The sequence below is a fragment of the Martes martes genome (assembly GCF_963455335.1).
Source record: "Martes martes genome assembly, chromosome: 15".
NCBI classification, from domain to species: domain Eukaryota; kingdom Metazoa; phylum Chordata; class Mammalia; order Carnivora; family Mustelidae; genus Martes; species Martes martes.
Genome location: NC_137903.1, coordinates 28,239,581 through 28,266,972, shown reverse-complemented (window position 1 = coordinate 28,266,972; position 27,392 = coordinate 28,239,581). Strand labels below are relative to the sequence as shown.

The window sequence follows — 27,392 nt, the reverse complement described above, 5'->3', positions numbered from 1 at the left end:
TTGGTCAGTGCTCAGACACAGGAAACCAGCGAAACTACGTCCCATAACTGTTTTTTCTTTTCCCGAAGCGTCAGGCAACTTAGGAACCTCCTTCTGTGTTTATTTCAGGCTAATCTAGTGGCAGCTTTCGAGCAGAGCCTGGTGAATATGACATCCCGCCTCCGACACCTGGCGGAGACAGCAGAGGAGAAGGTACGAGAGCTGGGAGTTCTCCTCCCGCACAGACCTGGGCTCATCCCCGCTACTCTCTCCTGAGCGCGGGTTTCTCCCTCCCCTCCCATCACCCTGAATCCTCCCCTCAGAGAATTCCCTGCCTTCTCTATCAAATCTGGAAGAATTCCAGTGCCTAGCCCACTGCCTGGCACAGAGTTGGTGCTCCCAGTGCCAGCTAATGACACTATTGTCATGTCTCTCTTAGGACACTGAGCTGCTGGATTTACGAGAAACGATAGACTTTCTGAAGAAGAAGAACTCGGAAGCACAGGCCGTCATTCAGGGAGCCCTTAGTGCCTCGGAAACCACACCCAAAGGTAAGCTATCCAGCCACAGATCGAAGGAGAACAGGAATGGGGTTATTGGAGATTTTTATCTGTGCCTACAATATTCCGGATTTTTAGAAGGTGAGGGCCCTTTGATGCCCTTCAGTGTGATGCTCTGGACTGGCCAGGGCCAGGGGCATGACCCCACCATCCTGGGGATGAGGGAGAGTAGAGCAGACCTATCATCCCGATGGGTCCTCTCTTGAACCTTGAGGGCAAAGCCCAAGAGCTGTCCAAAACCATCACTAAAACAGCACATTATTCTTTTAAAAACTAGAGGTATTCTTACCATTTGATCCAGCAGTCGCACCCCTTGGTATTTACCCAGAGGAGTTAAAATTTTATGTCTTCAGAAAAACCTGAATGTCTATAGCAGTTTCCTTCATCATCGCCAAAACTTGGGAGCAACCAAGAGGTATCCTTCAGTAGGTGATTGGAGGAAGGAACTGTGCTATGGCCAGTCGATGAAATATTACTCAGCATTAAAAAGAAATGAGCTATCAGGTTGCGAAAAGATAGCGAGCAGTCTCAAATGTACATTACTAAGTGGAAAAAGCCAATGAGAAAAGGCTACGTGTTGTCTGATTTTAACTGTATGACATCCTGGAAGAGACAAACTATGGAGACCCTAAGAGGATCAGTGATTACTGAGTGGGGTGGTGTGGGGAGGGTGAGTAAGCAGAGTACAGAGGATTTTTAGGGCAGTGAAAGTACTCTGTATGATACTATGATGGTAAATACCTGTTACTATACATTTGTTCAAAGCCGTAGGATGTCTATAACAGCAAGAGCGAACCCGAATGTCAGCTATGGGCTCTGGCTGATAATGGGGTGTTGGCGCAGAGTCATCAGTTGTAACACGTGCGCCCCTCTAGGGGTGTGCTGACAGTGGGGGAGGCTGTGCATGTAGAGGCGTCAGGAGGATATGGGAACCCACTGTACCTTCCTTTGAATTTTGGCTGAGAAACTAAAACTGCTTTACAAAATAAAGTCTAAAAAATCAGCACTTTACATTTTTACACACACATACACCTATAATCATAGTTATTTAATCCTTATGTCAGTTCTCCAAGGGGATGTAGTCTACTCTTCAAATGAGGTGACGATCACAGAGGTTTTATGGGGCCTGGTGGGTTGGGCCTCTGCCTTCTGCTCAGATCATGGTCTCAGGGTTCTGGGATCAAGCCCCACATTGGGCTCCCTGTTCGGTGGGGAGCCTGCTTCTCCCTCTCCCTCTGCTGCTCTGCCTGCTTGTGCTCTCTTGTTCTGTCAAATAAATAAATAAAAATCTTTAAAAAAACAAAAACAAATAAACATTTTCACATAAGAACTCCATTGACTTCCACACTCCCATCAATCTATATTCATCTGATCCTTACTTATTTTTCTCCCATTTTATTGAAAGGGACTGTCCTTTCTGGCCAAGAGGACTCCCTTATCTAATGCTTTGGGATGCTCCCTCTGGCGTTGATACCCATCACGTGTGCATGTACACATACACACACACACACACACACTCACACACCCCTACATCTTTGATCTCTTACTTGATCACTCATCTTACTTGATCACTACATCTTGATCACTCTTTGAGTGATCTCATTCACTCCCCTTTTCCTTATAATGCTGCTAAAGGCTCTTTTATCTTTAAAGACGATGAAAGATATATCCACATCCTTTTTTTTTTTTTAAAGATTTTATTTATTTATTCTTGACAGGTAGAGAGACAGAGAGGCAAAGGCTGAGGGCGTGGATGCCGATGTGGGACTTGATCCCAAGACTCTGGAATCATGACCTGAGCAGAAGGGCAGATGCTTAATTGACTGAGCCACCCAGGCGTCCCTCCATTGTTCTTTCTAATTATAATCTTATCTCTTTCCTTCCTTCACAAACTTACCTTCCACTTCCCTTACCCCCCTAACCCCACCATAATTTGCTTCCACTGCTATCACCCTACCAAAACTGCTTTCACTGAAATCACCAGGGACCCCCATTTTTCCAAAACTAACTAGTAATTAATAGTACTTAGTTTACTTGGCTTATGTGAAATAGATATGATACCTAATCAGAAGTTTGTGGGGTCAGATCAGAAGACCTATGTGAGCATCACCATGGTGCCAGGCATTTGATAGGGGCTCAAAATAACCTCTCCCTACACACACACACACACACACACACACACAATCACACAGACAATATCCCAAGATTTCCAAGATTTGGCCCTGTTAAGTTCTCCTTTTCTTCTTTAAATTCTCCCCCATAGCTTCTGAGTCATCATTCCCATCTTGGCCTTGTCCAACCACCTCTGACTCCTCCACAGAACCCATTTGTTCCTTCCACTTCGTCTTCAGGGACTGGGCTCCCAGAGCTCCAGCCACAGCTTTTTCATTTGTTTTTTGAAGAGTGAGAGGGGGGGGGGGGATAAGGGGGAGGGGCAGTGGGAGAGGGAGAGAGAGAATCTAAAGCAATTTCCACGTTCAGCCTGGAGCCCAGTGCAAGACTCGATCCCACAACCTTGAGATCATGCATGACCTGAGCCAAAATCAAAAGTCAGGTGCTTAACTGACTGAGCCACCCAGGCACCCCTGGGGTCAAGGTCTTTTTTAAGAGAGAAGGCAAAGAGTGGCATGCCTTTCCATTTATTTATTCTTTAATTTCTTTCAGTGGTATTTAGCTGTTTTCAGTATCTAAGTCTTGCATTTCTTTTGTTAAATTTGTTTTTGATACTATTGTAAATAGAACTGTTTTTCTTAATTTCCTTTTCAGATTATTCATTACTGGTATATGGAAATACAATAGGTTTTTTTAATATATTGATCTTGTATCCTGCAAACTTGCTGAGTTTATTTACTAGCTCAGTAAGTTTTACAACCTCCTCTTAATATGTATCTCTGTCTTCTTAACATGTACCCCCATCCTGAATTTTGTACCTCTATTTCCAAATACTTTTGGACATTCCCACTTAGATCACCTGATAGGTGTCCCTAACTCAACATGTCCACCATTAAAAGGCACTCCCTCCACCTCCCTTACAAATACACAAACCAACACTTTCCCTTCTGCAGTTTGACCCATTTCAGGTATTATCATCTACCTGGTCACCCAACCCACTAATACAAAAGTCATCTTTTATGTCTCACTGGTTCACCGTATAAAGCCATTGAGTTATATATATAATTCATGCAGATAGATAGATGCTCAGTTCTCTCCGTCTCCTCTGCCTTGTCTTTACCCTGGCTCTGGTTTTTATCACTCCTCTTCTGGATTATTACAGTAATTTCCTAACTAGTCTTGCATTGCTACAGTCCTTCCTTCATGGACCCCCATCCCCACCCCCACACCAGTGTCATCCAGTCATGTCAGTTGAGATCAGAAATCATTCCAACTTCAGTATGGACTAGATACTAATTTAAAAGAATTACTGTTAATTTTTTAGGTGTGATGATGATGTGGGATAATGTCCTTATTCTTAGAAGATGCATCCTGAGGCACTTAGTGGCAAAGTGTTATGTTGCCTGCCACTTCTTTTCAAATTATTCAAGAAAATATCTGTACGTGTGTGTGCTTGTATGTGTGTGTGTGTGCGCACTTGTTTGTATGTGGGGGAAGAAAGAGCATGCACAAGTGTAAATGGAACAAAATATTAACAACTGTTAAATTAGGTGGAGGGGCATACAGGTGTCCATTGTACTATGCTTTTAAGTATTTCTGTGTGCTTGAAACATTTCAGAAGAACAAGTTAAAGGGAAAGAGACTATGCTCCAAACCCATTAGTATGGTGTATTATCCTCTTCCTGATCCAAAACAAACATTTCTCTCCAGCTTCGTCTTCTACCCCCTCTCTTGCACCTTGTATCCCAGCCATGGCACTAATAAAAAACTTACTTACCGAGCACTTGGCATATGCTAGGTACTTTTCTAAGGATTGTACTTGTATTGATTAATTTATCCCGGTAACAGCCCTATAAAGTATATTTTATAGTTGAGAATAAGAGAGAAAATAAGTCCCTTGAAAAAACACAGCTCATAAGTGATGAATCTGGAATTTTAAGCTATTTCTGATTTCCCAAGTGCATCTTACTCTTTAGATATGGATTTGTTAAGTTAATAAATGAATTCTGTCTTTTGCGATGAGTTTGCGTGTTTTCCTCAGTTCAGGGTGACCTAGACTCAACTTGGTTAGGAGGATTTCTAAGACCATTCAACAAACTAATGCTCAAAGTCATGATACCTACCCTTATCTTATTTGTGAAAAGGTGGTGTATGTAGCACAAAATTAAAAATGCACAAAAGGGTTCCTAACTTTCTGAAGATTATTTGATTCTAGAACATCCTTTGCTTCTTAAAGTACTATATAGTATATTTTTTAGGGGCACCTGGGTGGCTCAGTGGGTTGAGGCCTCTGCCTTCGGCTCAGATCATGATCCCAGGGTCCTGGGATCGAGCCCCGCATCAGGCTCTCTGCTCAGCAGGGAGCCTACTTCCCCCTCTCTCTCTCTGCCTGCCTCTCTGCCTACTTGTGATCTCTGTCTGTCAAATAAATAAATAAAATCTTGAAAAATAAATAAATAAATAATAAAAGCAATACATATTCTGAGGAAAATGTGAATTAGGGGTTAACAAGCCATGGCCCATTGGCCAAATCTGCCTCACCACCTGTTTTGTTTTGTTTTTTAAAGATTTATTTACTTACTGGAGAGAGAAAGAGAGAGAGAGGTGGGGGAGGGGCAGAGGTAGAGAGAAAGTCACAAGCAGACTCTGCGCAGAATGCAGAGCTAGATGCAGGGCTTGATCTCGTGACCCTGAGATCATGACCTGAGCTGAAATCAAGAGTCAGAAGCTTAACCAGACTGAGCCATCCAAGTGGCCCTCACCATCTGTTTTTTAGTAAGGTTTTACTAGATCACAGTCACATTCATTATTTACTTATTATCTATGGGTGCTTTAATGCAACAGCAGCATTGCTGACTAGGTATAACAGAGACCATGTGGCTGCAAAGCCTGAAATATTTACTGTCTAGCCCTTTACAGTGACAGTGTGTCAGCCCCTCCTGTGTAAACTATACAAAAGGGTACTGGTAAAATATAAAAATCCCTCTCCCTGAACCCCCCTCCCCAAATCCTACTCCCCAGAGATAACTACTGTTAATAGTTTCTTGTGAGTCTTTCCAAAAGTAATTTTCTGCATATACAAATATGTGTGTGTGTGTGTGTGTGTGTGTTATACAAATGGAAATTTCTTTACTTCAAATCAGATGTTCTCCTGAGAGTTTTCCACACCTTTTTTTTTTTTTTAAGATTTTATTTATTGGGACACCTGGGTGGCTCAGTTGGTTAAGCAGCTGCCTTCGGCTCAGGTCATGATCCCAGCGTCCTGGGATCGAGTCCCACATCGGGCTCCTTGCTTGGCAGGGAGCCTGCTTCTCCCTCTGCCTCTGCCTGTGCTCACTTACTCTCTCTCCCTCTCTGTCTCTGACTAATAAATAAATAAAATCTTAAAAAAAAAAAAAAAGATTTTATTTATTTATTTGACACACACAGAGAGAGATCACAAGTAGGCAGAGAGGCAGGCAGAGAGAGAGGGGGAAGCAAGCTCCCCGCCGAGCAGAGAGCCCGATGCAGGACTCAATCCCAGGACCCTGGGATCATGACCTGAGCCAAAGGCAGAGACTTAACCCACTGAGCCACTCAGGCGCCCCACACCTTTAAAAAAACTGGAATTACTCTATAGTATTATAAACTTGGTTTGATAATCTTTGAACGAACTGTTGTCCATGTGCTTTGTGAGCGTTGGGTGTTCTTGTTTTCCCAGCAATATGAAAGGAAGATTAGAGTTTAACGATGCCTTCTTGGTCATGGAGAGAATGAGAAAATAACCAGGAACTACCCATATCTTCACTGAACGGCTCTTGTTTCTAGGAGGACAACGGCAAATAGCCACCTCACTGGTCCCCTACCTCTAAATCTGGTTTCCCTCCACTTCCTCTTTCTGCATGTTAATACAGTAAGCTCTATGAAAAAAGCAACCTTCTGACTTTGTCCTACAATTAGGCAAGATGCTGATATTGGAGGAGACTAGCCAAAAGGTACACAGGACTTCCCTGTATATTTCTTTGTAATTTTATGTGAGTCTGTAATTATTTCAAAATGAAAAGGTTTTATAAATCTGATTTTATCTTGGGGCGCCTGGGTTTTCTCAGTCGGTTAAGCATCCAACTCTTGATTTCGGCTCAGGTCATGATCTCAGGGTCCTGGGATCATATCCTGAGTTGGGCTTCGCACCCAGTGGGGATCCTGCCTGAGGATTTTCTCTCTCTCCCTCTCCCTCTGCCCTTCCCCTCACTGCCTGCTCTCGCTCTCTCTCTCTCTCTTAAAAAAAAAAAAAGAAAAGAAAAAAAATCTGGGGTACCTGGATGGCTCAGTCAGTTAGGCGTCTATCTTCGGCTCAGGTCATGATTCCAGGGTCCTGGGATTAAGTCCCACAACCAGCTCCCTGCTCAGTGGAGAGCCTGCTTCTCCCTCTCCCTCTGCCTGCCTCTCTGCCTACTTGTGCTCTTTCCCAATCTCTGTGTCAAATAAATAAATAAAATCTTTTTTAAAAAATCTGATTATAGTCTGCCTTTGCTCCAGAATCTTACTGCTCCTGCTCATTACCTATGGCACAAACGCAGATTTCCTTTAAAAGGCTTTCAGGGCTCTCCTGATCTGGCCTGAGCCTACCTTCCATTCTCACCCTCACCTCTTGGGCTATGCTCCTTGTACTGCTCCCATTCCAGTCTGCCCGAAGTTCCCCAAAGCAGAGCCAGAGCCCTGCACAGGGCCTTTGCATGTACTTTTCCTTTAGCCCAGATCGTCCTGTCTGTTCTTTCAAGAGTGAAACATCTCCTCCCTGGTTAATTCTTTCCTTCCCTGTGCTGGAAAAGTGGATCATCTTTTGTGCCATTCCAAACCTTCTCAGAGTGCTGAAAAGATTTTTGACCTGTCAGATGAGATAACAAAAGCTCATTCAGGTTAAATGCAGGACACATGGCAAGTTATACTTGGCCTTAGAGTACCAGGCACCCAAGTATTGCTGGAGAAAATAATGAAAAATGATAGCTTGAGGGGTGCCTGGCTGGCTCAGTTGGTGGAGTGTGCAGCTCTTGATCTAGGGGGTGATGAGTCCCACACTGCGGGTAGAGTTTACTTTAAAATAAAATGATAGGTCAGTCTCATAAAATAAAATGATAGGTTGATGTCTCCATCAAAGTATTGAGGGCCAGCTCTCTTTAAGCCCTTCTCAGACCTCTTCAGGCTGAGTTCATTAGTTTGTGTACTGCTGTTTATCCTATTAGACTGGAAGCTTCTTAAGAACAGCAGTCATTTCTTATTTTTTACTGTTACCATTTTTTTTATGTTGAAACGTGATTGACCCTCAATAAATGTTGAAAGAATGATCCAAAAAATGAATAATGTGGACGGAGGAGGTGTTGGTGCCCTTCTGCTCCGCCTTCTGCAGCTACGCTGGCCCTAAGTCCCATGTCTTCTTTAAATCTACCCTGTGTGTGTTCTTCCCACTTGTACTTGGCCCCTAGAACTCCGGATCAAGAGACAGAACTCTTCGGATAGCATCTCGAGCCTCAACAGCATCACCAGCCATTCCAGCATTGGCAGCAGCAAGGATGCTGATGCAAAAAAGAAGAAAAAAAAGAGCTGGGTAGGTAAAGTTTGGGGGGCAGAAACTATGTAGAGCCATGGTGGGTCACTTCCGCTTCAGCATAGGGACCAGCTCCTTCAAGAATTAACCAAGATAGGGTGCCTTCGGATGAATACGAAGCCCCAGGCATCAGCTCAGAGCAAGGTCTGCTAAACTCCCCTGTTATCCCCATCCTGCCCCACCTGTACCGAGGCCGTCCCTCCAACCCTGTGCACACCCGCTTTCCTTGGGCTCCCCATGCCTTGGATTAGGTCAAATGTATTTGGCAACAGAAGGAAATATCCAGAAGGGAACGTCCTTATCAAGCCCCTTGCCCACCCCTCCCCATTCCCTTCTATACTCTGGAGAGAAGATTTTTCTGAACAAAGCCGTTCATTCTAGATGCTCCTGCAGTTTGTTTCTTGGAATTTTTTGGAGAGGTGTTTGTGGAACTTTCCGTATGACTTCAGAAGGAACCATTATATTACCATTGACTAGTCCAAAGAGAGTACCGCCCTCCTTCCCAAACCCCTCTCCCCCCTCGGCTGGCTCCTGATGGCCTGAAACTGACTTCGGATGACCTTTCTGAAGTTCTGTAGACAGATCTAAAACACTTTTAGCCTCTGTGCTGCCTGTGGTAGGGCGAGGATCCCGAAATGGAACTTCTTGCTCCTCTGTCCCCTGTTCAATAAGACTGGCCCCCAAACCTTTGTATAGCCCAGATGGGTCCCAGCTGTGTGAAATGAGTGATTAAGTGTTGCTTCTTTTTTTTTCCCTTCAAAATGCTGACTTCAAATCCCTATTTTTTTCCAGGTCTATGAGGTAAGAGACCCAGTTCCTCTCTCCTTGTTTTCTCTATCCTTTTGCCATACCTTCCCCATTTCCAGAGCAACTCCCTCCCCCTAAAGAAAGAGTGGCCACTCATAAAACTAACCGTAACAACCACCCCAGAGTTCCTAACACACTCCACTGCATGGTCCATCCGCGGCTGCCTCCACATGAGGACAGAGGAGTGGTCTGGTTGGGGGCCAAATGGAAAAGTGAAACAAAATTCTATTCTATTCCCTCCCGTCTTCCCCTTGTTACAAAATCAGCCTGTTGTAAAAGCAGTCACTTGGAGTCTTCCTGTCCAGAAAATGAGCTTTCTGATTCTTTTTTTGTTCTTCAAACCTAGAAGCCCCAAATGGAAGAGAATCACAGGATGAACAGTATTTTGACCACAGTCCCCAGAGGCCAGTGCAGTTAGGGTCTCGCCGGAAGATTTAGCTCTCTAGGGAGATGAACCAGAAATAGAAGAGGCTATTATCCAATCCAGGGCACCCTCAAACCACCCAAAAACCCGAAGCCCTCTGAGTCTCCATGGAGTTTCCAAAGACATTTCAGGGATTAGAGTAGAGTCTCAGACAAGCAGAAAATGAACCCAGAGTTTCCATTACAGACCAGATATCTGAGGTCCACTAACCTAGCCCAGCATCGCTCCAGGTGTTACAAAGGATGTGAAAAGTGGAGTCTGTAATTGGAACCATCTAGAAGCCTCCAGAATTGCTGGGCAGACAGAACCGATATGGTACCTATGAGACTGATGACAATCCAATGGTGCCAAAATGCCTAATTCAGCCAGTGAGTGCTAGAGGAGCTCGTAGATGAAACTAATTACAGGAGGCCGGGGAGACCCCCCCAAGGGAGAGGAAAGCTAAACTGAAACGGGACTGTGCTAGAAGAGTGTGCGGAGATGCTCTCTGCAGGGACAAAGTCAGTGTAGCTGGAGCTCTAAGGAGAGCGGGGCGCAGACAGGAAGGGCCTGTAATGCCAGGATAATTATTTAAACTTGATTCTTTAGGTTGGCCTTTCCCAGCATGTGTTGGGTACAAGGCCATGTATGGCGATGTTCCTTAAAACAGGGACGCCATCCTCAAATCTGAGAAGCCCTGCATTGCTACAGTGCACAACCACATGGGAACGTTCCGAGATGTCCCTCAGTAGAGTCTGTTTCATCTTGCTTGATTCACTGTTTCCCAAACTCAGGAAATCCTTCAGCACATAACACCAGTGAACATCTGCCAACAGCTGTGCCTTGGGAACCCAGAACAACACAGAGAACACTGCTGTCTCTCCCTCAGCGTCTTTGTGATCTTACAGGATGTGTGCTTGGGGCAGATTGTGGTCATAGGATCTCTTGCTGTGCGCGCACACATGCATGCACACGCACACACACTCTCTCTTTCTCTGTCTGTCTCATACACACCCACCTTCCATGAGGCAGCAGTGCAGAGAAGACCACTGGGTTGAAAATTAGGAAGCCTGAGTTCCAGTCCCAGGCCTGGACTGGAACTCTACAATTTTCAGCAAGTCAACTTTTCACCCTCCATGATAATCTATCCCCTGCACACACACAGTAGCTAACTGCACCCATACCCTCTCTTTCCTGTCCCCATCGCAGCCAGATTGGTCCTCCTTTATGTCCTGCCTAGTAGACACCCCAACACACACCACTATCAGCTCTCCTCACTTCCCTAACAGCCTTCCTGTGTTCCAGAAGAGACACTTGGAAAGAGTACCCTCCAATTTCCCTTTCTTTTCTCTCACCGTCCCAAAGATCTGGATTGCTTTTGTCCCCTCCAGCCTTCGACCCCTCCTTTACTCTCTGTCTCTGGCTGCCGTTCCATATCTGTGTCCCTGTGTGTGTGTGCATGCTATATGGATGCATGAGAACGGGCGGGCCAGGACCTTGGTTTGCATCTCTGGCTCACAGCCCTAACACCCGAGCTCATCACCACAGGTCAAACAACCTACGGTCGCATTATAGCCTCCCAAGTATTCTGAGGAGATGCTGGGAAAGAGTCCTTATTCTAGAACATGTGAGTGGGAACAGGAGAAAGCACTTGTGTCTGATTATTTTCACCATTCTGGGATGTGCTGAGCACAAGAGACACTAAAAAAAAAAAACTTGATACCAGTCCCTTCCGTTGATTTCCACAGAATCATCTTGCCAGTTCCTGGTTAGTAGGTAAATAGGTAAATGGATTCTGATCAGATGAGCCATGGTCGGGGTGGGTCCTGAGACCCAAAGTGAGCAAGGCTCTAGACTGAGCAGTCATTGGTCTGCTGGAGAAGGTGGGATTGGATCACTGAGATATTGGCCACCCTGTGACCTCTAGGGGCTTCTCTCTGCCCCCTTAGGGGCATAGCTCCCCCGTGGGAGAGAGCAGACCCAAGAAGTTCCTGTAGACTACAGCAACGGCAAGCCAGAACAGTTCACCTTCTCTCAGCCCTAATTTCTAGGCAACTCTTCTGTGCATATTCCATGTATCGAGTGAAGCCTTAAGAAGGAGGCTTAATGACAGCAAGCAGATACCCTGCCCGTACACCTCTCCGTCTCAGAAGTCCCAAACCAGTGCTCCCCCAGTCCCCAGAACGGAGCCCTGACGTCTCTCCACTTGGATCTGCTTTTTTCTAGCTTCGAAGTTCCTTCAACAAAGCCTTCAGCATAAAAAAGGGACCCAAGTCCGCTTCCTCGTACTCTGACATTGAGGAGATCGCCACACCGGACTCCTCTGCCCCGTCGTCCCCTAAACTACAGCACGGCTCCACGGAGACCGCATCGCCCTCCATCAAGTCCTCCAACTCCTCCTCTGTGGGCGTAGATGTCACCGAGTAAGTGCTGTCTGCTGGCCACCCGGCCCGGGACAAGGATGCGCCACTGGCTGGGGGTGGCAGTGAAGTCCATGTTTGGCTCTGGATGAACAACACCACGCTATAGGTCTCTCCTGGGGCCTCTGGGACCTTCCCTCCCACCACTGATTATCTCTGAGACTAGCGACCAAGGGTCTTCGTGTGCCCCCGTAACTCTAGAGCTGCCCCACGGGGCCTGGCTTCACTTCTCACTTTCTTCCAGGGGCCCCACTCACCCGGTCCCCCACACTAGGCTGTTCCATGGCAACGAGGAGGAGGAGCCGGAGAAGAAGGAGGTGTCAGAACTGCGCTCCGAGCTGTGGGAGAAGGAGATGAAGCTTACAGACATCCGCTTGGAAGCCCTCAACTCTGCCCACCAGCTGGACCAGCTTCGGGAGACGATGCACAACATGCAGGTGCGTATCTGGGCGGAGATCTGAGCAGAGGGAAGACCAAGCCCTGGGATCCATCCAACTCCGTGGCCCTGCCCCGTCTGTTCTCACCGCAGCTGGAGGTGGACCTGCTGAAAGCCGAGAATGACCGGCTGAAGGTCGCCCCAGGCCCCTCCTCGGGCTCCACTCCAGGGCAGGTCCCCGGATCTTCTGCGTTAGCCTCCCCTCGCCGCTCCCTGGGCCTTGCCCTCACCCATTCCTCCAGCCCAAGTCTCACCGACACAGGTACCTGTTTGGGAGAAAAATAAGGGTGGCAGGAGGAAGAGGGTTTGGGTCCCTGGTACACCACTGTGCTCGCTCAGGGGGCACCCCTCTCGGGTCACGGAGGTTAACAGTGGCTAAACCAAGTGCACCCCCCATGTCACAAGACACAGCATTGTTCTAATGGCTTTTTGGGTTTTGAAGTTTCAGTTTCATCTTGGTAGTCAATAGTCATTTGGAAGAGATGGTGACTGGAAGGTTCAGGAAAACCTATGGGTGCCCCTAAAGCCAATAGTTGTTTTCATTGCCAACAGACCTGTCACCCATGGATGGCATCAGCACCTGTGGTCCAAAGGAGGAAGTGACCCTTCGGGTGGTGGTACGGATGCCCCCCCAGCACATCATCAAAGGGGTAAGGAACTTCCGGGAGCCTGGCAACACTATTATTTTTATCCAAGAACATCTGGGCTCTGAACAGCCCCAAAACCAGAATATCCCACCACTAAGGCTTTTTAGGACCAACCCCCTTTCTTGGAGGAACCACACTGAGGCTCACACACTTCTTTCTGCCTGGCCATGTAGGACTTGAAACAGCAGGAATTCTTCCTGGGCTGTAGCAAGGTCAGTGGAAAAGTGGACTGGAAGATGCTAGACGAAGCTGTTTTCCAAGTGTTCAAGGTAAAGGGATACATGTATCTCCCAAAGGTTGTTCATCCTTTCATGGGATATGGAGCCATCCAGGCATTGGGATCTTGGGGATCTTTGATGCTTCCTGGAGAAATACTAAGTAGGAAAAACATAGTTTCTCCATCGACTTCTCTTTCCTCTGAAATCTGTGGCTTGTACCTCTGGGTTTGCATCACCTTGGTGTTCCTCTCTATTCTTTTTTTTTTTTTTCCTTCTTTTCTATCAGGACTACATTTCTAAGATGGACCCAGCCTCCACCCTGGGACTGAGCACCGAGTCCATCCATGGCTACAGCATCAGCCACGTGAAGCGGGTGTTGGATGCGGAGCCTCCAGACATGCCTCCCTGCCGCCGAGGTGTCAACAACATATCGGTCTCCCTCAAAGGTCAGTCTTTGTCTCTTGGGGTGCAGCGGTATGGGGTGAGGGAGGGAGAGGCACAACAGAGAGTCCGTCATGCATTCATTCAACAAGGACTTACTCAGAAGCTATGCTCTGCAGCTCACTGTACTTAAGTAAGGTGAGATGTACAAAGATGAGTAAGACCCAGTCCTAACTTCTGTCCCTAGGGCCATTTCATTGCCAGGGAAGTTTCTAGAAAGCCTGGGTTTCTCACTCTACCCACACACCTGTAACTCCAAACACATCCCTAAAAATAGGGGTTAGAGGATTCCTATGGAACCACGGGGCACGTGGTCCTGGGTTCTTCCAGTGGGCACCTAGGGCCATGCTCGGGGCCCCGGTCGTGACTCATGCTCTCTGGGGCTGGGGGTTCAGGTCTGAAGGAGAAGTGCGTCGACAGCCTGGTGTTCGAGACACTGGTCCCCAAGCCGATGATGCAGCACTACATAAGCCTTCTGCTCAAGCACCGGCGCCTCGTCCTCTCGGGCCCCAGCGGCACGGGCAAGACCTACCTGACCAACCGGCTGGCCGAGTACTTGGTGGAGCGCTCCGGCCGCGAGGTCACCGAGGGCATCGTCAGCACCTTCAACATGCACCAGCAGTCTTGCAAGGTGGCTGCCTCCCGACACCCCGCCAGCCCTGGCTCAGGCCTCAGCTCCCCCAAGGCCTTCCCCAGGCCCCTTTCCGCCCCTTCTGTTACCTTTCCTCCCCTCCCCATTGCATTTCCCTTTTCCAGTCCCTCCGCTGCCCCAGATTCTTTCCAGACTTTTCCCTTCCCTTCTTTCTCCACACTTCCCCTTGCCTCTGCTATGCGCCTTTCCCTTATGCTGATCATTGACTGAACGACATTCTTTTTTCCAACTCGCTTTCTGCCGACCCTGAAAATCCCGTCCCTTTGTTTACTTCTTCCCTCTACCTTTCTTTTCAGTATTACTCTGACTTTGGGCTTTCAGGGGAGAAGAACTCAGAATTATATGTGACACAATCTTTTTTTTTTTTTTTAAAGATTTTATTTATTTATTTGACAGACAGAGATGACAAGTAGGCAGAGAGGCAGGCAGAGAGAGAGGGGGAAGCAGGGTCCCTGCTGAGCAGAAAGCCCGATGTGGGGCTCGATCCCAGGACCCTGGGATCATGACCTGAGCTGAAGGCAGAGACTTTGACCCACTGAGCCACCCAAATGCGCCACATGTGACACATTCTGCTGTCCCCTGCCAAATCTGGATGTTTCTTGAGCACACCCTGATGCTCTGGGGTTGCTCCAGCAGAGGGAGGCTTATCCATTGGAGTGGTTCATAATACCAGCCCAGTGAAAATCCCTTTAGGAAATAGGATATGGTCCCTGTCCTTTAGGGATTTAGGAGCCACTGCTTAAGACCATTCCCTTAGGGTGCCTGGGTGGCTCAGTCAGTTAAGCATCTGCCTTTGGCTCAGGTCATGATCCCAGGGTCCTGAGATCAAGCCCCGAATTGGGCTTCCTGCTCAGTGGGGAGTTTGCTTCTGCCTCTCCCTCTGGCTTATACTTTCTCTAACTCTCTCTCAAATAAATATATAAAATCTTAAAAAAAACAAAAAACAAAAACAAGAAACAGTTGCCTTAGAGCCTTTGGGACCACTGTTTATCAGTCCTCAATAGTCTAGTTCTACAGTCAAATGTTCAGACACATTGAACAGGAACCAAAGCCTCCGGGGGAATCCGGAACTAGCATACCTTCCCCACAACCCTTCCTCCCAAGTGCTGGTCCAAGTGCTCCCTGCTCCTGAGTGCTGACCCACTTCCTTCTTTTGTTTCAGGATCTGCAACTGTATCTCTCCAACCTGGCCAACCAGATAGACCGGGAAACAGGAATTGGGGATGTCCCGCTGGTGATCCTGCTGGATGACCTGAGTGAAGCGGGCTCCATCAGTGAGCTGGTCAATGGGGCCCTCACCTGCAAGTACCACAAATGGTGAGCCAGGGTGGGCCAGGGTCAGGACCCGCTCCCTACAGTGGGGAGAAGGAGAGCCCGGTGCAGTCCAACCCATGAGCTTTCCACTGGGCGAACTGGGCATACGTAGTGGAAAGCAAGGGTTAAGTCTAAGTAAACCTTTTCCCTCCTTCTTCCCACAGTCCTTATATCATAGGTACCACCAATCAGCCTGTAAAAATGACACCTAATCACGGCTTGCACTTGAGCTTCAGGTAAGAACAGGGACCGTGGATAAACCTTCCAACCCTACCCAGGGTTCTGTAAACTAGTTAAATCCCAGGATCCAGCCAGAGGGGCAGTAGACAGAGGCAGGAAGGGGAACTAGGCAGGGCCTCTGGGCTGGGAAGAGAGAGCAGGGATATGTGCCATGTCAGTTACAAGGGTGGGAGAGAACCTTCGAGAAGAGGAAAGAACTACAAAACTAAGAGAGCTGCAGCTCGGATGCTGTTACTCCCGTTCTCCGCCCACGCCCCAACCCCATCCGGGTCAATGTGGTCAGATGGCTATCTGAGGAGGGTCCCTCCTTTGAGAATCAGCTCTGCCTGCTCAGGGCTACTGCCCTGACTTCCGTCAGCTCCACTGTTTTGAGAAGAAGCCCGGTGGGCATTAGCGGGAGGCAGGCAGGAGGAGGGATGGACTGGCGGCGGATGGATGCCGACAGTGGCCACCCTGACCCCTCTCCCCACTCCTGGCTGCAGGATGCTGACCTTCTCCAACAACGTGGAGCCGGCCAATGGCTTCCTGGTTCGTTACCTGAGGAGGAAGCTGGTGGAGTCGGACAGTGACATCAATGCCAACAAGGAAGAACTGCTTCGGGTGCTCGACTGGGTGCCCAAGCTGTGGTACCATCTCCACACCTTCCTTGAGAAGCACAGCACCTCAGACTTCCTCATCGGTACTGGAGTGCAGCTTCCCCCTTGGGGTCAGAAGGTGGCTTCCCTCTCCTCCTCTCCCACCCAGTGGGATGTTCCCATTTCTTTCTGGAGTCTTCAGCATGGAAAAGAGTGGCAGGCCGCGTGCCTTCAGACCCAGGGCTGCTTAATTACTTACCAAGCATTCCCCTCACAGTGAGCACCATGATTTGGGCAAATCTCTTTAAACAGCAGAAAGCTAACCCCGCGCCCTCATTTTTCCCACAATTAATGGGGAAAGGAAAGGAAAGTGTTGAGGGAATTGGAAAACTTCCCCTCCCTCACAAGTCACGTCCACCTTGTGAAGAAGCATTGTTGATGAGACTGGCAGCAGGTGGCTACTCCCACTGGTCTCAGGACAGCCCCACTCTAAATTTCCTTTCCTCCTTTGGTTATCAGACCCCTCTGCCTGCTATTAAGGAATAAAAGAGACAGATGACTGGGGAGAGCTGGGTGCTCAGCCATCTTACTGGCCCTGTCCTTTCCCCGTAGGCCCTTGCTTCTTTCTGTCCTGCCCCATTGGCATTGAGGACTTCCGGACCTGGTTCATTGACCTGTGGAACAATTCTATCATTCCCTACCTACAGGAAGGAGCGAAGGACGGGATCAAGGTGAGCCCTACCCTCTGATTCCACTCAGTCCCCAAGGTCAGGCTGTCCCATTTAACAAAGCAGAAACATCTCTTCCATGTTAGACATGAGGCTACTAAGAGTTGTCAGGGTCTTTTGCTAAGAGGTCGAGTAAGGCCCAGTGTCCAGCCACCATTTATCGAATGGCTACAGGATCACGGTCTCTGGGGCTCATCTCCAGTCTTGGGCCCTCTGGTTCTGTGCCAAACTCAGTCCTCTCTGTTAAGAATCAGAGCTGATAGAGAAGTCATCGAGCTAAAAATTAAGTAAAACCCTATTACAGCCTTAGCTAATTACTAACTACTACTAAAAATGTTACTTTGACCAAGTTACATAATCTTTTTTTAACATCCTTATATATGAGAAGGGAGATAATAAAATGTGCTCTGCCTGAATCACTGGGTTGTTTTGAAGACATGATATATGTGAAAAGATTTTTAGAAGCTAGGATAAGAACTTATGCAAAAGAAAGATTTTATTAAAGGCTCCCTATTTTTTTTCTTAACCTGTGAATTAGGGCATAATGATACTAGTGTCCATTCCAGCACTACAGTGCAGTGGCTGGACCCTATCAGCCATGTGTTTTCCATAAAAGTAATTTGTCATTGCAGCAGATAATCCCGTGATGATGTGATAAGTTTCTAGAGATGCTATCAGATGGGTGCCCTAAATCATTATTTCATTTAATTTTGATTTTATTTATTTATTTATTTATTTGAGAGAGAAAGAGCATAAGCAGGGGGAGGGGCAGAGGGACAAGCAGACTCCCTGCTGAGCGAGGAGCCCAGCCCAGGCCTGATCCAATTCCAGTACCCTGAGATCATGACCTGAGCCAAAGTCAGACACCTAACCAGCTGAGCCACCCAGGTGCCCCAAAGTTTGCATTCTTATTAACAGTTTTCCAACTTCGAAGTGTTTTTACACAGAAAATATTTGTTTTTAACAGAGTCAAAATTCTTCTAAAAGACAGGATCACCGGGGTGCCCGGCTGGCTCAGTTGGTAGAGTGTACAGCTCTTGATCTTGGAGTCATGAGTTCAAGCCCCACGTTGGGCATGGAGCCTACTTAAAAAGAAAAAAAAAAAGTTTAAAAATAATGATATGATTACTAAAATGGAAGAATTTCCTACGAAAATTATGGGGGTGTAAGATGAGTACATACTAAGTGTTTTTTACTGTTTTTGTTTTGGGGGGTTTTTGGGTTTTTTTTTTTTTTAAGATTTTATTTATTTATTTGACAGACAGAGATCACAAGCAGGCAGAGAAGCAGGCAGAGAGAGAAGGGGGAACAGGCTCTCTGCGGGGCTCGATCCCAGGACCTTCTCAGATCATGACCTGAGCCGAAGGCAGAGGCTTTAACCCACTGAGCCACCCAGGCGCCCCTGGTTTTTTTTGTTTGTTTGTTTTGGGGTGTTGTTTTTGTTTTTAGAGAGAGGGGAATGGCGGGGAGGGGCGGAAGGAGAGCAAGAATCTTAAGCAGGCTCTATATCCAGTACAGAGCCCAACATAGGGCTCAATCTCACAGCCTGAGCCAAAATCAAGAGTCTGACACTTAACCCATCAAGCTACCCAGGTGCCCCATGTACCTGTTTTAGTATATGTGCTGCCGAAGCGAGCACTGTACCTGTTAAGTTTTTAACATGGCCTGCCAAGTTATCCTCCAGAATAGTTTTACCTGTTTATACCAACTTACTTTTGTGGGGAAACTCAAAGGAGTTGAGTCTCCACTCATGCGGATCAGAGTCTCAAGGCTTTCCATTGGAGGAAATGCATATGGCCATCAGGAGACACTATGAGCAAGTCTCTATCTGTGAATCCCTCTGCCAGTAACCACATTTCACCTTCTATCCAGGTCCACGGACAGAAAGCCGCTTGGGAGGACCCAGTAGAGTGGGTCCGGGACACTCTTCCCTGGCCATCAGCCCAACAAGACCAGTCGAAGCTGTACCACCTGCCCCCTCCCACCGTGGGCCCTCATAGCATTGCCTCACCTCCCGAGGATAGGACAGTCAAAGACAGCACCCCAAGTTCTCTGGACTCAGACCCTCTGGTGAGTAGAAGCCATTCTAACGTGAAAGTAAGAGTATTATGGAACTGAACTTTTTTCTTTAAGATTTTATTTATTTATTTGAGAGAGCATGTGCGTGTGTGTACATGAGCTGGGGAAGGAGCAAAGGGAGAGGGACAAGTAGGCTCTGCACTGCGCACAGAGTGCACTGCAGAGCTCGATCCCATGATCCCAACATCACCTGAGCAAAAATCAAGAGTCAGGTGCTCAACCGACTGAGCCACCCAGGTGCCCCTGGAATTGAACTTTTCACACATACTCTGATGGAGGCTCGAGGGTTTCAGCAAGGCTAGGACTAGAATGAGGTCAGCAAGGAGCTCAGCCATCAGAATCCTGGGTTATGAAGCTCATATGCCTACAGCCTAGCCTAAGCGAAATAATAATGCATGCTAGCAAGATGCATGCTCGTAGAGATCCACGTCTCAGGCAGATCCCAGTTAGGACTATTAACCAAAAAAGAGAGCAGTGGGACACATATAGACGCTATCACTACCTCTCCCCATACATTGGTATTATCCTGAGGATTGCTTCGGTTCAGTGGATTTCATGAACCACTGTGAAAAGTCATCTGAGACAAGGGACCAGCTGGGCGCAAATATTTGCAAGGCTTGTAACCAAAAGAGGATTGGTACCTAGAATATATAAGACTTCCCATAAAATTTCCAACAGGAAGAATGGACAAAGGATATGAATAGGCATTTGACTAGAGGAAGGCAAATAGCCAATAAAAATATAAAAAGAGGGGCACCTGGGTGGCTCAGTGGGTTAAGCCTCTGCCTTCGGCTCAGGTCATGATCTGAGAAGGTCCTGGGATCGAGCCCCGCAGAGAGCCTGCTTCCCCCTTCTCTCTCTGCCTGCTTCTCTGCCTACTTGTGATCTCTGTCAAGTAAATAAATAAAATCTCTAAACATATATATATATAAAGATCCTTAACTTCCCTAATAATCATGGAAATGCAACATGAAAACAAGGAGAAAACCATTTCACATTGGCAGAAATAGTGTGTCTGGAAGCACAGACTTCACACGCGGCTAATGGGAGTGTTTGTTAGCAAAGCCCTTTCGGAAGAGAACTTGGCAGTTTGTATTAAAATGTAACGTGCCCCACTCCTGTGACCTTGCAGTTTTATGTGGCAAGTAAGAAAGTCTTCTACTTCAGTCATAATACATTTTAAATTTTGACTTTGTTAAAAACAGGTGTTACCTGTGTTTAAAAAAAAAAAAAGCCATTAAAATGGAAGACTGTTAACAGGTATATAAATAGAAGGGTGAAGAGCAGATTCAGGAGAGAACCAACCAGGTGTACGTAGCTGAAATGGAGGGTGACAGTCTTGAAGAAGCATGGGAGCAGGAGAGAGGTAAAGAGTGCAGGAGGACGGAGGTGAATGCACCATAGTGTTTAGACCTGACACGAAGCACTAGGCTGTGTGTTGGGGGCGCAGGACTGTCTCATGAGAACACTGAGTCTGTTCGGTTATGATCTATTTGGAAGAAGTTGACACACACAGATGTTCTTACGGCCGCTTCGCACATCCCTCCCGGTATTAACCAGTATGTCCAGGCTTTCTGTCTTCTGCGTGTGAACGGCTTGGAGGCAGAGGCTGCCTTGTTTGGGCATTGTATAGACGAGACCCTCTCCAGCAGCACGTGCCCAAGCTTACAGACAGGGTTGAAGTAACCCTTGCTGCCTTTTCATGAGCCAGTGAGCCACCTGTAAACCCTCTGGGCTCTTCATCACTTCCAAACCGAGAACCTTCCAGACCCATGATCTAGATGGCTTTATGTTTCCCTTCTGTGGGCAAGGACCCTGAGTCCCGACTCTCACGAATCCATCCTTTTGCCCCTCTTTAGATGGCCATGCTGCTGAAACTTCAAGAAGCTGCCAATTACATTGAGTCTCCAGATCGAGAAACCATCCTGGACCCCAACCTCCAGGCCACGCTTTGAGGGTCTAGCGTCACTGTCACCCCAGACAGCAGAATGCTGGCATCAGCGACGTTCTCTCCTCCTCTCCCCTCTCTTCTTCCAGAGCACTGGCTCTCCGGCCCAAGAGAACAGGAGGGGGAGGAGGAGGAAAGGAAGAGGGCAGGTTCTTGGTGCTGCACCTTGATTGAGAACTTCCTAGTAAGGACTGGTGGGGTGGAGCTTGGAAACTTGTGTCCCCTAGATATATTTACTGGCCTCCTCTCATGACTTTGGGGAAAAGATGATTCTGGGTCTTTTTTCCTTGATTTCGTGTCTCATTTACGGACTCCTAGGCTTTCTGGGGAGGGGTTCAGAAGACATCAGAAAATCCTGCAGCATTCCTAACTGATTCTCATGAACAGCTCTGGGAGAGACAGCCCTGTGTGGGGACATCTAAGGGAGGCGGAAGCTCCCCAGAATTTCTCGCAGACCCTTCCGAGTTCCGTCACCACTGCCAATAACTCTTCCCCCAGAGATCTGGCTGGAGCCCAGAAAAAGCAGCATGTGGTTTAAAAGATGTTTAAATCAATCTGTAAAAGGTATTTAAAAAAAAAAAAGAAAAGAAAAGATGACGCTGGAGAGAGGAAGCAGTTGCCAAGGTAGAGAGCGTGCTGCCCATCCCTGGATGATGGAGGGGACCACGACAAGATGGCTGCCTATCTCGGAAGTCACCAAACCACAACAATAGCATTCCAGCCTTCAGAGAAAGACTGCTAGCTCTGTCTTATACCCTCTAATTTAACATGCATGAGAGTCAATAAACCCTACTTTCTTTTTTATTTTCGCTTTTTGTTTTGCTTCTTTTTCCCCCTCCCATGTGCCTATTTATTTTCCTTCTCCTTCTTTCTTTCTTTCTTTCTTTTTTTTTCCCCCCCATTTCCTCTCATGTCCACAAAATACTTGGGTTGCTTTTCCTGGGGCTAATTTGGCTTTTCCAAGTGGGTTTTCTTCGGAGAATCTGATGCCATCTATTTGGCACTAGCTAGATGCCTGCCGTACCACTATCTTTGGCATCCTTGGGACTTACAGGAGACCCGAAGCATTGGTTCAGACAAAAGATAGTAGAAGAACCTTGACTTTGATTTTGAGAAAGCACACATTCTGCCTGGGAGCTCAGCTGCCAGCCTCCAGCCTGAGAATGTATCCCCTCATGCTGATAGAAGACCTACTCTGAGCTCCACACAGGACTGGAGGAAAACCAGGAACCTGGGAATATTCCTTTGTCTTGTGGCCTGTTGGGCCCCTCACTGTGCTATTCTGATGGCGGCCGCTCTGCTCGACTGAATCCAAAATCTATAACTGGCATTTACTATTTGTTCTTGACAAGTCAATATTCACTTCTAGGAGACCAGACATCCATAGGAAATACTCACAATCAGAATGTAAGTTTCAAGGAATTTGATTTGGTGGCAAAGATGTGCCTTCTAAAGGGATCCACCTTCAACAGAAGTTGCCCCGAAGGCCCGGCAGTCTATATGCCTTCACTCAGCAAACACTGAGTACTTACTGTCTACCAGTTGCCAGGTTTAAAAAAAAAAAAAAGGCAAGACTTGAGCCGTTGTGTTCACAGTCTAGTAGGAAATCTTAATCTCCATTAAGTGCACATCTCTTGCTTATCTAGAGCCTCAGGATCATCTAAGAAATGTAGCCAAAACCCAAGGTGCCATCTAGAAAGAAGCCTTTGATTAGATGTCTAATACAGGAGGGGCAGAAGATCTGGGATCCATCAGATGGACCCTGAAGGACTATGGAACCTTGCTTATCTCAAGTGGACATGTCCTCTTCCTGGCATTTCTGGAAGCCCCTGTGGGATGAGATCCAGCCTGAACTGCCTGGCGAGGATGAAGTTTCAGGGCTCTGCAGATCAAAGACAGTGTGAGCCCGGGCCCAAGTGTGCATTCTTCAGATTCCTATGTAGCACAAGACCTTATCTGAATCTACAGGCGTACTCACCTGGACTGTTCTGTCCCACCCAACCAAGGAGTGCATGCATCTGACTCTTCATATCAGAATCTTTCTATTTAGGTCCAACAGATGGTTCAGGTTGCTCCCCAAGAAAGCTTCTGCCTTCACCTGGTTGCTTTCAGGGATGACAGGGCGCTCTATGCTGGAGACTTTTTACTGCTTTTGCTGCTAAGTCCATGAGCTGTGAAGATCCCCAACCAACTCAGCTGTAAAATATGCAATTCCGTGGTGGGAAGAGGCTGTTTGTTCAAGGATGGTGCTGATATCACTGCCTTAAGGTCTCTGCTGTGCAGAATGAGGAGGCCTCAGAGCTGGGTGTTCTCACTTGGATAGAAGGGAAGACCGGGATGGGCCTTCTTTGGACCGAGGCCTCTTCTGAACCCTGTCCTTAGCTCCAGTCCCATGGCTAGGCTCAGACTTTCAGTGCCATCTTGATCAGGTGGTTGAGCCCTTAACTCTCTACTTTCTGGTGCTGCCCAGCCAGTGCCTTCTATCATGGATGTTACTGGCTACTTGAGAAAAAGGAACGAGGAGAACCCCTTCCTCCATTCCAACTGCCTCAGACCTCCAAAGGGAGTCTTGGCTCCGTAGAAACCATGGATACCACCATGAATTTTACTTGGATCCTCAGAAGGATGATTCTGGAGGCCTCTCATGTTACGAATTTTACTCTCTATTTCTGGGACCCACCACCCTCTACTCTGAGTTGACTGCTGCATTTAGCCCAGGTCTCTAGTTGCTTTCCTCCAAAAAGTGCGTTCCCATCTAATGAGGTGGCACTGCAGCCTCAGCTTTCCCTCTGGAGCCTGGGACCCTGTTTACAGTCGCATACTTGGGCCCCGCATTGTGGGGATGTGTCGTCTCACCAAGGAATCTTGCTTACGTGGCAACTGCAGAAGGTTGAGCCTCCTCATGGTGCTATAACCCCTTGGGGTGCTCATCCAGACTTCTCTGAAGCAGAAAACCTAAGCTCCCCCTTACTGCCCTAGAATTAATGGCAAGAGCGAATCCACAGCATTCTCTCCTACCTACGCATCTGCTTCTTAGTTGAGACTACTGGGATCCCTCCGAAGATGAAAACTGGGTCCCGCAGCTAACTTCTCAGCCCCCAGGCACCTTCAGAAGAACCCAGCCTATGTAGGACTGGGATGTGTGCTCTCCCCTTCCTCTTCAGACCCTCAACTCCATTCCACACCAAAGTGGGCTAGCAGACGACATGGTTCAGTACCCAACATCAACTTCTGGGGAGAGCCACGACTCCAGGAGAGGTCCCTACGCAGACTCCCTCTCATTTCTGGATGAAGACGACCAACACATTTTGTCCAGTGTATGTGTTTCTCAATCCCTGCCTAGGCATTAAAAATAAAATACTAGGTAATTGGAGGCTAATATGGGACTTGATGTCTTTGTGTGTGTGTGTGTGTCTCTCTCTCTCTCTCTAAGAGCACTTTGCTGTTGCTGTTTCCCAACTTCTGAGGCTTCAGAATATTTTTTAAAGATCTATGCTTTGTGGCAGCTCTACGGTGCTTATCTCTGTCTTTGTGTGAATCCTTATACCAACATCTTTTTCGTGTACTCTGACCATTGGGAAGCTAAAGGCTAATAGGAAACAAAGATTTGCTGTCCGTGGACAGACCCCACAATGAAGTCCTTATTGATTGGCATGCTACATTTTAGTCTTGAATTACCAGTCTTCTAACTAATCTATTCATACTCCTTAAGGATTTCAGAAGAAATGGTGGGTTTTGTTTTTTGGTTTTTTACCATTTCATTTCTGGCTTTTTGGTTTTCCTTGTTTGCAAGACTCCCAATGGACCTAATCTCACCACATCTCCACTCCTAGCTCTCTGACCATGAGGGTCACACTATTCAGAGGGACATTCCCTTCCAGTCTCGGAGGGAACTCGTTGCTGTAGGTTTCCAAAAGAGTAGGAAGAAAACAACCTGATCTTTCTCCCAAACACCTCACATCACCTCACCTCACCTCACCTTGCCTGTGAGGACACCCATATACAGAAACCCTGCTTAGAAGGTGAAAGTTGCCAGACTGGGTGGGACTTGGTCCTAAAAAACCAGCATTAGGAGTCCTACAGGAGACTCCAAGGATTCTTGATGGCAGGGTGTTTAGGAAAGGAGGCTGTTCTTGTCCTAATCGCAGGTCTAACACAGGGTTCAAGTGTTAAATTTAATCCAGATCACCAAATGTAACTCTTCAGCATACTTTTTTTTCTTTCTCTTTGACCTTAGCTAAGCTGATGCTAATAAGCAGACTATAAGTCAACCCCACTGATGGGATGAAATGTGTTTTTCCAGAGGGTTTACTAATGGTTATACTAATTTAATGCTGGTACACTCTTATGATGAGGAACTACTAGCAAGTTCTGGCTACTAGTGGTTCATGGCTCCACTAAGGAGGCCATAAGTAATAAAATGGTCTTAGGGACACTGTGTTCCCAAAGGCCAATGCCTGAAGATACTGCCCTTTATACTTGAATCAGCTTTATATATTCATGAGTCCTCAACCAACCTGATCAGGGATAAATGGGGCCACCAGCTGGGCTCTCCCCATTGCTGAGGATCCATGTGTGTGTGTGGATGTGTGCTCAGCCTAGTCCTGGAAGCAAGCACTGCCAGCCAGAGACTGGGAAACAAGAGTAAGCTGGAAGATGAGGACCCTGGTAGAAATATGGAGGCTGCACAGAGAGCATTAGAGTTGAAAATTAAACCTATGTATCCTGGATCCTCCCAGTTTGATGTTTTGGCTATTTTTCTGAATGATTATGTCACGGAGAATTTTCTATTGACAAGAGTGGTCATGGAAGTAAGTGGACCTTTGGTCCCTTGATTAAACTCTTTCATTTCTTAGAATACTGATTTTCAACCTATGTTTTCAGCCAGCAGCAGCAGCAGCAGCAACATCTGGGAACTTGTTAAAAATGAAATTCTCAGGCTCCCATCTCAGACCTACTAAATCAGGAACTAGGGAGAGGGCCCAGCCATTTGTGTTTTAACAAACCCTCTTGGTAATTCTGATGCACGCTTCAGTGTGAAAGTCACTCTTTTTTTTTTTTTTTAAGGGAAAGGCAAGTAGCAGAGTCCCCACACTGAGGGGCTTTAGGACTGAAAAATAAGAAGGTCCTAGGTTACAGTTCGGGGTTTTACATTAATTTCAAAGTTACCTTTCCCATGCTTCCTTATGTTTCTGTTTTTCCTTTTATTTAACACAGAAAGAAAAGGTACGTGTGCCTTTGGGCAGACGTGAGGGGGAATGCTGGCATCTCTTCGAGTTGAACACAATCTTTGGAGAACTATCTCCTGCCTCTGAAATTTTTCCTTGGGAAACGAAAGGGCTGTAACAGAAGAAAGCAGTTGGAGGTCTCTTCCAGACTGCTCTTCTGCTGGATTGCATCTACTCCGAGCATTTTCCTGATTATATAATAGGATGAGAAAAGTCAGAAAATCTCATTTGTATTTCCATGGCAACTTGTGCTCTTAGCAACACCCCCTTCTCCTTTCTTTGAGTTCTAAAGGGCACTGCTGGGTCTGAGAAACCTGGCCAGAACCTCCTTCCCCAAGGCTGCTGGGGGACTCCAGTATCCCCCAGGAAGGCCCCATCTCTGTGCTCTGCTCAGCTCACAGGAGGGACTGAAGCACAAGAAAGATGCAGAACAGGAGCAACTAAACCCCTGGGCTCATCCTTTCCTTTCCCCATGCCAGGCCTAGGGTACAGAATGACTCAGCCACAGTGACAGAATAAAATCCGTCAACAACAAAAAAAGAAAAAAAAAATCTGAGAGGAGCTTCTTATCTTTCCAGATTCACAGATTCTAGCTGATGTGGCCATGGGGTAAATGAGGCTGTGGACAACTGCTTTTGTTTCAAGTTTGTCAGTTTTCCCTGCCAGGGAGCTTATGGGTAAAGGACAAAGTGATGCGCTAGTACTAGGTCCCTTGAAATCTAGGACCAAGCATCTGGGGAGGAACTAAGGCTGGAAGAAGGCAAGTGTAAAACAAATTGCACTAAAGTCACCTCTTCGGTCCCCCCAAAGGCTGATGACAGGCCTTTGGTCATCTCCTGTGGGCTCTTCCTGCTTCCCTGCCATTCCTCGGAGACTGAAGGTGTTGGATAATAAGCCAAGAGCTCCCATATCCCTGCCAGTGTCTGGGCTACTGCTGTGCAGAGCCTCCCACTTAATGGCTTTTGTTACTGTTGTTTTTTGTGTTGTTGTCTTTTTTAACAGAACAATCCTTTTTTAAAAT

The 27,392-nt window shown here is 47.1% G+C and overlaps 1 protein-coding gene across 7 annotated transcripts in view; it reads left to right on the top strand.

Annotated features, from left to right (window-relative positions):
• The window catches only part of NAV1 (neuron navigator 1), a gene marked incomplete at its 5' end in the record, with an annotated part of 175,319 nt that extends 150,799 nt beyond the window's left edge, over positions 1-24,520 (top strand). For all 7 annotated transcript variants that reach the window (XM_080824032.1, XM_080824031.1, XM_080824026.1 and 4 more), the window contains 16 exons: positions 109-192; positions 419-530; positions 8,114-8,235; positions 11,672-11,868; positions 12,110-12,302; positions 12,395-12,563; positions 12,854-12,951; positions 13,122-13,217; positions 13,453-13,612; positions 14,003-14,238; positions 15,422-15,576; positions 15,738-15,809; positions 16,296-16,492; positions 17,001-17,119; positions 18,989-19,186; positions 21,055-24,520. In XM_080824032.1, coding sequence (XP_080680158.1) covers positions 109-192; positions 419-530; positions 8,114-8,235; positions 11,672-11,868; positions 12,110-12,302; positions 12,395-12,563; positions 12,854-12,951; positions 13,122-13,217; positions 13,453-13,612; positions 14,003-14,238; positions 15,422-15,576; positions 15,738-15,809; positions 16,296-16,492; positions 17,001-17,119; positions 18,989-19,186; positions 21,055-21,150 — 2,304 coding nt within the window. In that variant the 3' untranslated portion in view covers positions 21,151-24,520. The remainder of the gene's footprint in view (positions 1-108; positions 193-418; positions 531-8,113; positions 8,236-11,671; positions 11,869-12,109; positions 12,303-12,394; positions 12,564-12,853; positions 12,952-13,121; positions 13,218-13,452; positions 13,613-14,002; positions 14,239-15,421; positions 15,577-15,737; positions 15,810-16,295; positions 16,493-17,000; positions 17,120-18,988; positions 19,187-21,054) is intronic.
• Positions 24,521-27,392: the final 2,872 nt, after the last annotated feature.